We start from the raw sequence: 10,717 nt of genomic DNA on the forward strand, positions 1-10,717 counted from the left end.
GGGAAAGCCATGGATCTATTAGAGGAAAGCCATGGATCTATTAGGGGAAAGCCATGGATCTATTAGGGGAAAGCCATGGATCTATTAGAGGAAAGCCATGGATCTATTAGGGGAAAGCCATGGATCTATTAGAGGAAAGCCATGGATCTATTAGGGGAAAGCCATGGATCTATTAGGGGAAAGCCATGGATCTATTAGGGGAAAGCCATGGATCTATTAGAGGGAAGCCATGGATCTATTAGGGGAAAGCCATGGATCTATTAGGGGAAAGCCATGGATCTATTAGGGGAAAGCCATGGATCTATTAGGGGAAAGCCATGGATCTATTAGAGGAAAGCCATGGATCTATTAGGGGAAAGCCATGGATCTATTAGGGGAAAGCCATGGATCTATTAGGGGAAAGCCATGGATCTATTAGAGGAAAGCCATGGATCTATTAGGGGAAAGCCATGGATCTATTAGGGGAAAGCCATGGATCTATTAGGGGAAAGCCATGGATCTATTAGGGGAAGGCCAATAATGGATGAGTAGGGGAAAGCTGCAGAGCCGGAGCCGAGACAGATCTACCGTGAAAAGCGAATCCACCGTGACAGTGCGCCCTCTGCTGGTAAAGACGGATATACGACGGTATTTAGCTCATGTTTTACAGTTGTATTGTTGGGATTAGTTTACATGTACTATTATTCGGGTTCTTTTATGAAATTAAAATAGCATGTTTTACTCCAATATTTCATTGTATTTTGTAGGACAGTGCCTTCATTTGTTCAATAAGGGACAGAGACAATATTTTGGAACAAAATAAAATGTTTATTGTGGCAACAGGCCATTGCTGTAAAGAAAGGAGAGAAATAATTGGGTAATAATGTTTGCTTGCAAATGCAAAAACAAAGTAAAAAATACAATTTGTACCTTCAGGGTCTTGTCTGTTTCCTAAATTCAGCAGCATCTTTCTGTTGAATTCCTCAACTCTCCAAGATTTTCCCCAAAAATGGCAAACTAGATATATACATGCCTTTCAGTCATGTGACCTTTGTTGTTATGGTGGCCATTTTGAATACCGAAGTAGCATTATGTAGTACTACCACATGTAACAATATCTCGACTCGAAAATGAAAATGAAAGACAATTCATTGACAGTGGCATTTTTATGTACTCATTGCTCAAGATCGCAGTAAAAACAAGAACCCAGAGTGTAGAATCCAGTGAGTCAGTGTTCAAGACGCTAGCATGCTACCGGTTAGCATTTAGCTTCAACAGCTCAGCTCCAACCTCTCCAAGAGAAAGCCCTGAACCAAACTCTAAACCTTTGCTACAACTAGTATTTCCTCAGTCTTCATAGATGTGAGCCACACATGTGTTTATCGTGGTGAAGCCAGTTGCTAACCGGTAGCATGCTAGCTTCTTGAGCAGCTTAAACACTGACTCAGACTCTGTTGACATGACAAACTGTAAAAATCACAGAGGAAGGTTTTCTGTTTCCTCTTCGATGAGTTAGTTTAACCTGCATGATGCTACTTCGGTATTCAAAACCATTTGTATTGAAGAATTTATAGCATTTGTAATGGCTAAAAGCATGGTTGCCAAGCCCTCGGCCCTCCATTTTAAAGGCACACCACGTAACATTTCACCAAATAAAAATAATTCTGTACAAGCATTTATTTTAATACAGATATTTTTATTGTTGCAAAATACTAGGATCCAGAACGAGTAAATAAATTGTAGTCGGAGCTTTGAGTGAGGCGTTTAAAAGAGGCGTCAGGTGAAAGAACTAATGAGCTCAGAGCCCAGAGACCTGACTCACTTTAATTATTTTAATCAGAGCAAACCCCAGAGGAGCTCACACTGACAATAACCTTATGACCACTTACCCATAATCCCATCTGAACAACAGGGGGGGGCAGGCAGACTCCTCCTGTTATGTTCGGTTTGTCTCACTTGTCTCACTTGGAGGTGCACAGATTTGCTCATCGCACAGGTAAGATTCTCTCATTTGAATTGAAACTTTTTTTCTTCACATTTCTTCAGACTTTTACTGAGATTGAGCCAGATTATAGTGGTGTGATGTCAAAAAATAATATGAAAATTATGTTACACAAACACCCTATAAAACTATATACCTAATCATCATGTTGGTTCATAGTTGTACCATCTGTCGTATACAACAACAGAGGGTAACCATGTGGAGGCAGGCAGACTTGAATCCTTAGACTAGTGCAATATCTGGAGTTCATGTCTCCTGGTCCTGCTCTGATGGTAAATAAACTTCTCCTGCATAAGACACAGCATGATGTTACTATAATCAATAATAAATAATCTGCCTCTCTTCACCAAGTAAAAATAAAGATGGTTTGTGGGAACAGTGACCCCCATGCGTCATGTGCCGTGATGTGCTGCGTACTTGGTGTCTGTGGTGCTCGGAAAAGTGCCTTTATCATTTTATAATTACAATATGTTGATAACAGGAGGTGTGATGAGTGTTTTTAGAATACAATACTCACAATACATTACAATATACATTTTAAATGCAAGTGTTCCGCAACTAATTTCAAGGGATTCTCTCCTTTGCTGAAAACAGACAGGATTATTAGCTGTTGCTAAAAAGAAACGCACTTATATTTGATTTCCAGAAGGTTAAAGCTAAGCTGTAGCATTAGCAGAAATAGGAAACATGCCACAATTATTCAAAATGTAAGCTTTATTTGACCAGAAAAAATGTTCAGCCAATTAAGATAAGATAAGATAAGATAAGATAAGCCTTTATTGATCTCACAATGGAGAAATTCACTTGTCGCATCAGTTGTTACATTTATTAAAGTGCTCCTTGCATCCTGTCTCCTATTCCAATTAGTCCATCAGTAGTGTCCCTGTGTCCTGTCTCCTAGGTCCTCTCTCGCATCCTATATTAATCCTCATCACTAGTGTCCTGTCTCCTAGGGTCCTCTCTCCTGTCCCAATTAGCCCCTCAGTAGTGTCCTAGTGTCCTGTCTCCTAAGTCCTGTCTTGTGTTCTAACTAGTCCTCACTAGTGTCCTTGTGTCCTAGGTCCTCTCTCGTATCCTATATTAGTCCTCAACAGTGTCCGTGTGTCCTGTTTCCTAGGTACTCTCTCGTGTTCTAGTTAGTCCTCACTAGTGTCCTTGTGTCCTAGGTCTACTCTTGTATCCTATATTAGTCCTCAACAGTGTCCGTGTGTCCTGTTTCCTAGGACATCTCTAGTGTCCCTATGTCCTAGGTCCTCTCATGTGTCTTAATTAGTCCTCACTAGTGTCCTTGTGTCCTGTCTCCTAGGTACTCTCTCGTGTTCTAATTAGTCCTCACTAGTATCCTTGTGTCCTAGGTCCTCTCTCGTATCCTATATTAGTCCTCACTAGTGTTCTTGCATCCTGTTTCCTAATTAGTCCTCACTAGTGTCCTTGTGTTCTGCCTCCTAGGTCCTGTCTTGTGTTCTAATTAGTCCTCACTAGTGTCCTTGTGTTCTGCCTCCTAGGTCCTGTCTTGTGTTCTAATTAGTCCTCACAAGTATCCTTGCGTCCTAGGTTCTCTCTCGTATCCTATATTAGTCCTCTCTAGTGTCCTTGCATCCTGTTTCCTAATTAGTCCTCACTAGTGTCCTTGTGTTCTGCCTCCTAGGTCCTCTCTTGTATCCTATATTAGTCCTCACTAGTGTCCTTGCGTCCTAGGTTCTCTCTCGTATCCTATATTAGTCCTCTCTAGTGTCCTTGCATCCTGTTTCCTAATTAGTCCTCACTAGTGTCCTTGCATCCTGTTTCCTAATTAGTCCTCACTAGTGTCCTTGCATCCTGTTTCCTAATTAGTCCTCACTAGTGTCCTTGCATCCTGTTTCCTAATTAGTCCTCACTAGTCTCCTTGTGTCCTAGGTCCTCTCTCGTTTCCTAACTAGTCCTCACTAGTGTCCTTGCGTTCTGCCTCCTAGGTCCCCGCTCACCTGTGTCCTGTCACGATGGCGTCGTCTCTGTGGCGCCGCTCGGTGGAGGAAGTGTCTCTACGGCGACGGCAGCAGGTGGAGTGCGAGCGTGCTCAGGAGGCTCTGTCACGGGTCACTTCCTGTTTCCAGCAGCTGGCCTCCTCATTGGGCAGCTCGGCCGATGGCAGCTTCCTGCGCGAAGAGCTGCATGAGACGCGGGCACTCGCACACCGCATTAGTCAGGGTTTGTAATAACTCTCTATACTCTCTAGTGCACTGCCTGGCCAAGTACACTATGCCAGTTTCATGAGAGAATCTTATTTTATAGTTACAGGCGGCATCTCTGGAACCGCCCATATATGGTCATGTTTGAAAACAGTTAAGGGGGAAAACAATTTTGAAAACTTTCTCTAATATCCAGAAACTACTTTAACAAATGCTGAATTATGAATGTAGTTTTCTCCTAAATAAAGAAACAAAGACATGGGGAGGAGCAACGTGGTTCAACAGCCCATAAATACATGAATAACGGAGAATGCTAACACAATGCTACATGTTAACGGTTAGCTAGCGCTTGCTACAACTGCCGTTTTTTCACTTCTACTGAACAATCTGCTGTGAGAAAATATCCATATGGGCCCGATTTACACCTGACTTTATTTATGTGATAAACAAGTTCATATTCCACCAGAAAATGGCTAAAAAGAGTGAAAAATTGTGTTTCCCAAAAGATTCTATTTTCCCCCTCGGCGAGGCCACGCCCCCTTCTATGACGAGATGCCGTCTGTATCTATATTGAAGATATTTCATTTTATGTGACAACAGTACATGATGAAAATGGCCGATTTCGGTTAAAATTCACCAATTAAATTTAAGTAATTTATTTATGCAGTAACCGATGAAGATGACGGACTGCATGAGGTTGATATAGTCTATATACAGTGTAAATTATTTCAGAAAATCTGGCATAATTATGAAGATACAGCAATTGAACTGAGTATCAGCCAGTTCAGTTACAGCGGCCATCTTGTTTCCACAATGAAAAACATAAACATAAAGAGATAATTAGTTTATTTTTAAACCTATAAAGCAAACATTTCCTGTGACGTGATATCATGTCAAACTACACATACAGTACAAATTTAATGAGAAAATCTAATTTCATGTTGAAGATATTTCATTTTTTGTGACAATAGTACATGGATGGAAATGAGCCATTTCAGTTAACATTCACAGATTAAATTTAGTGTAATTTATTTATGCATTAACCGATGAAGATGGCATGTTGCACACTTCATGAGGTTGATATAGTGTATATACAGTGTAAATTATTTCAGAAAATCTGGTATAGTTTTGAAGATACGACAACTGAACTGACTATCAGCCAGTTCAGTTACGGCAGCCATCTTGTTTCCACTATGAAAAAACGGACATTATTTGTTTATTTTTAAATCTATAAATCTAAGATTTCATGCGAGGTGAGATAATGTCTAACTACACATACAGTACAAATTTCATGAGAAAATCTAATTTCATGTTGAAGATATTTCATTGTATGTGACGACAGTACATGGATGGAAATGAGCCATTTCAGTTTAACATTCACAGATTAAATTTAATGTAATTTATTTACGCATTAACCGATGAAGATGGCATGTTGCACACTTCATGAGGTTGATATAGTGTATATACAGTGTGAATTATTTCAGAAAATCTGGTATAGTTTTGAAGATACGACAATTGAACTGACTATCAGCCAGTTCAGTTACGGCAGCCATCTTGTTTCCACTCTGAAAAAACTGACATAATTTGTTTATTTTTAAATCTATGAATCTAAGACTTCCTGCGAGGTGAGATAATGTCAAACTACACATACAGTACAAATTTCATGATTTTTTTTTTTATTATTATTTTTTGTGCTCATGTCAGGAAGAAATATTGATGTTGCAAGTCATATGGTCTACACACAACATGTTTTTGCTTTTTTCCCCCCCTTTTTCACCCGTTCCCTCCACCCTGTTCGCCCCCCACCCCCATGCCACACATCTGAAAACCCAGACAAAACATAGAAAACTGAAATTAAAATAGATACATCACAGCTATGGCAACAACACTATATAGACAGATTGAGAAATAATAATAAGTTCAAACATGTATATGTAGATAAGTAAATTTACTGGGGTAAGTTTGGGAAACATTGGAAAAATGTAGGAAATAATGTGAAAATTTGGGGCAGATTGGGGTAAAAATTGAGGAATGTAACGTGAGAAAATGTGAAGACATGTAGGAAAAAAAAAAAAAATCAGGGAAAAAGAAAATATGAAAAAATTGGTGGTACGATTTATTTTTTTATTTTTTTATTAAAAATCTTGTTTAATATTGCAGATATTTCATTTTATCTGACAGATAGTGCATGACTTAAGGTGCGACTTTTTGGTAAACATTCTCTTCTTATTTCTTTCTTATATGTTCCCAACATCTCTATATTAACATAAAAACGAGGTTGCCAACCCCTAACATTCCGGAACCACAAAAGTTACAATTTCAGATTTTCATACTAGACTAAATGCAAAGTCGCTACAAATACAGGTCACACTGTAATATTTGGATGTAGCACCTTTAGCCTTGATTAAAGCAGAGGCGGACTGGCCACATGTCCATTCTGGAAGAGCACAGAAGGGCCACTGGCTCGAGGGCCACCGGTCCCGCCTCAACCGAGCTTTACCCAAATCTAAAAGCTAAAAAGAAAAGCATCGAAATAGCGAGAAAAAGAGGATGAAAACATGAGAAAAGTACACACAAAACGAAAAATGATTGAAAAAATAATTTAGAAAAACAACAAAAATATGACGTGACGAAAAACTGACGAAAACACAACAAAAAAACCACAAAAAAGTAATGAAAAACTGACAAAAAAACCCGGACGAAAACACAACAAAAAACACAAAAAAGTAATGAAAAACTGATAAAAAAAACGGACGAAAAAACAACAAAAAACACAAAAAAGTAATGAAAAACTAACAAAAAAACTGACGAAAAAACAACAACAAAAAGTAATGAAAAACTGACAAAAAAATTGACAAAAAAACAACAAAAAACACAAAAAGTAATGAAAAACTGACAAAAAAACTGACGAAAAAACAACAAAAAACACAAAAAAGTAATGAAAAACAAACAAAAAAACTGGCGAAAAACAACAAAAAGTAATGAAAAACTGACCAAAAAAACTGACGAAAAAACAAAAAAACTGACGAAAAAACAACAAAGAACACAAAAAAGTAATGAAAAACTGACGAAAAAACTGACGAAAAAACTGACGAAAAAACTGACGAAAAAACTGACGAAAAAACTGACGAAAAAACAACAAAAAAACACAAAAAAGTAATGAAAAACTAACAAAAAAACTGGCGAAAAAACAACAAAAAGTAATGAAAAACTGACAAAAAAACTGACGAAAAAACAACAAAAAACACAAAAAAGTAATGAAAAACTGACAAAAAAACTGACGAAAAAACAAAAAAAACTGACGAAAAAACAACAAAAAACACAAAAAAGTAATGAAAAACTGACAAAAAAACGACAAAAAAACTGACGAAAAAACAACAAAAAAACACAAAAAAGTAATGAAAAACTGACAAAAAAACTGACAAAAAAACTGATGAAAAAACAACAAAAAAACACAAAAAAGTAATGAAAAACTGACAAAAAAACTGACGAAAACAACAAAAAACACAAAAAAATAATGAAAAAACAACGAAAACATGCTGCAACAATGTGACAAAAGCTTCCATCACTTTTGTAGGTCTTAGCTTTCAAATGAGGCGTTACATTGTTGATCTCCAGTCGAGAAGCTTTTAGATTTGTGTAAAGCCCAGCATAAAAAAACATGAATCCAAAAGGAATTACGTGGAGTATGGTGTGCCACAAGGGTCACTTTTGGGACCATTATTATTTATCATTTATATTGATGTTTTTGCTTCTGTTTCTACGACCACCTTTCCCGTTCTTTTTGCTGATGATACCAATCAAAAAAATCATAATAAATAGCTGAACTGTGGACAATGCACAGTCCAGGGCTGTTTTTCAGTCCCAGACCGCCCCTGGATTAAATTTGGTGGAAAAGGGGGCAAAACAAGAGGTTGATCTCGTCTTCCTGTTGCAGGTCTGGCGCGGCGTCTGATTCGTCTGCTGTCCAACCCGGACTCCGCCCCTCTGCATCACACTTTCACCTTGGATGACCCCGCCGCTCCTTGCGCTGCCCCGGCCCCCTCCGCGGAACCCGCCCCCTCCTCCGCTGACCCCGCCCCCCCCGCCGCCGCCCCCTGCACGGACGGACAGGTGGGCGATCGGAAGGTGAGCGAGCGGCTGTGGGTGAACTTCCTGTCGGCGATGGAGTGCTTCCTGTGTGACCTGCGGAAAGCGTGCGATCTGATCGGCCAGTTTCCTCTGGGCCAGCGCTCCGACCGCCGCGCCCTCGTCAACTCAGGTAGAAAACCAAAAATCAACTTCCTTGTGACGTCGTGATGAATGTGCCCCAATAAATGAAGTTGAAATACAAGCATTTATATCTTTATCATTGAAAAATACCTCAGAAATGTACCTTTACTGGGAGTGAGTTCGTCTCTAGCTCGCCAGGATTGAGATGTCGACTAAAGTCAGCAACATTTGAGATTCAAATAGGTGAGGTTCTCATCCAAATCCATTTGATTGCCCATTATTTGTATTGACGGCAACAGTATAATCCAAAATGTTTCACAGTGTGCCTTTAAACTAAGCTTTGATATCTTAAAAAATATAAGGCCAGATCTTGTACCGGCGCAAGGACAGCGCAAACTCCAAACATGATGGTAATCTTCTGTGAGTGCAGCTGTTGGAAAGCAAAGGCGCCATGTTGACCACTCATACAGCCCCCGGGTCACTGAAAGTATTCGCACAATTACAAACTTTTTATCTTTATTAAAAATAATACACATCAGGAGTTTGATGTACTCTCTGTTGATAGATCTAACGAGGGATTTCAAAATATTCTCTCTCCTGTTACCTTCCCCCTGAAGGATCAACATGGTCTGACCCACAGAGGCTGTATTGCAAGAAATGTGTCTTATTTTGATTTATTGGACTATCGTTGTAAAATCCCTGATCACTCTATGTTAGTTTTAGCTTTCAAAGGAAGGCAAAACCCTGTGGTTTCAAGTAATGAACAGCCTAAACATTACAAACAAATGAATATAGATACAGACGGCATCACTGGAATCGCCCATATATGGTCATTTTTAAAAACAGTTAAGGGGGGAAACAATTTTGAAAAAATGTATATTTTCTCTAATTATTCTTTACTTTAACAAATGCTGAATTATGAACATAGTTTCTACTAAATAATGATACAAAGACATGGGGAGGAGCAAAGTGGTTCAACAGCCCATAAATACATGAATAACGGAGAATGCTAACTTGATGCTACATGTTAGCATCGGGCTAATGCTAACGGTTAGCTAGCGCTTGCTACAACTGCCGTTTTTTCACTTCTACTGAACAATCTGCTGTGAGAAAATATCCATATTTGTTTTCTTGTATTTATGCAACTGTGAAGCACTTTGAATTGCCTTGTGTATGAATTGTGCTCTACAAATAAACTTGCCTTGCCTTGCCTTGCCTTGCCATATGGGCCCGATTTACACTTGACTTTATTTGTATGTGATAATACGTTGATATTCCACCAGAAAATGGCTAAAAAGAGTGAAATATTGTGTTTCTCTAAAGATTCTATTTTCCCCCTCGGCGAAGCCACGCCCCCTTCTATGACGAGATGCCGTCTGTGTCTATAAGAAATCTCCCCCATCATATCTTTTGAAATGACAGGTTTCAGTCCGCAGTCTAAATACATTGACCCTTGTCATCCACGAACATTTGATGAATGAGGTTTATGGAGATTTTTGTCAATTTGTGTATGATATTGGTAAATCTCATGCATCACTAAGTGCTCTACTAAAAAACAAAATAAAACAACAAACCAACCTTACTGGAACAAGGAACTATCTACAATGTGAAAAGTATCTTCTGTGCAATATAGCATAAATAAACAGTTAAAATATGATTTAAAAAAATAAACAACAAACCACCTTCTCAGACGCTTGTTTGTTTTGATGCCAGGTTGTATGGACGGTGTGGTTGGCCTCGCGGCGCGTGTGGCTTCAGTCCAAGCTCCCTGGATCAGTCTGGATGAAGACCCTGCCCCAACCATCCAAAGCCACATCCGGACTCTAGACCATCAGCTCCAGCACCTACAGCTGCGGGTGAGCGCCCCCTATAGTGTAATAACTAATCACTTATTTCGTGAGGTTGTTGTGCCTGGGTGCCAATGTTTTTTTTGACTCGTTTTTGACCCGTGTCTTTGCCCAGGTGCCTGTGGCGTTCTGGGGGGTGGAGCCCACGAAGCCACTGTGGTTTCAGATGGACCTGTCCCGCTCTGAGGTGGATCCGGAGCAGAGTCTGGAGGAGCTCATGACGGTTCCTGTGGTCAACGCCAACGACAACAACTTTGCCTGCTGCCAATGCTGTGTCTGAACAGGAGAGAGGAGGGAAGAGGAAGAGGATCTTATCACATGACACACAAAACACTTCACTCAAGGGAAGGGCATTTTGGGTGGTGATGAGCTGGGGGAGACTGACAGAAGCTGCATACATCTGTGTCTATGTACACTCTGCACTACAAAAAGTAAATATCAAGCATTGGCTTAAACTTGAATTGAGGAAATGTATCTTTGTTTTGAGCGGTTTTCACTCATTTAGACAC

At 39.5% G+C, this 10,717-nt stretch overlaps 1 protein-coding gene across 1 annotated transcript; it reads left to right on the forward strand.

Moving 5' to 3' along the window:
* Window positions 1-3,960: 3,960 nt before the first annotated feature.
* On the forward strand, window positions 3,961-10,488 carry LOC306981563 (regulator of G-protein signaling 9-binding protein-like; the record flags this gene model as incomplete). Its single annotated transcript, XM_079581170.1, has 4 exons — window positions 3,961-4,168; window positions 8,087-8,410; window positions 10,075-10,217; window positions 10,324-10,488. The coding sequence occupies 4 exons, from the start codon at window positions 3,961-3,963 to the stop codon at window positions 10,486-10,488; spliced, it is 840 nt and encodes a 279-aa protein (XP_079437296.1).
* Window positions 10,489-10,717: the final 229 nt, after the last annotated feature.

This window comes from Gobius niger, assembly GCF_951799975.1.
Source record: "Gobius niger genome assembly, chromosome: 22".
Classification (NCBI taxonomy): domain Eukaryota; kingdom Metazoa; phylum Chordata; class Actinopteri; order Gobiiformes; family Gobiidae; genus Gobius; species Gobius niger.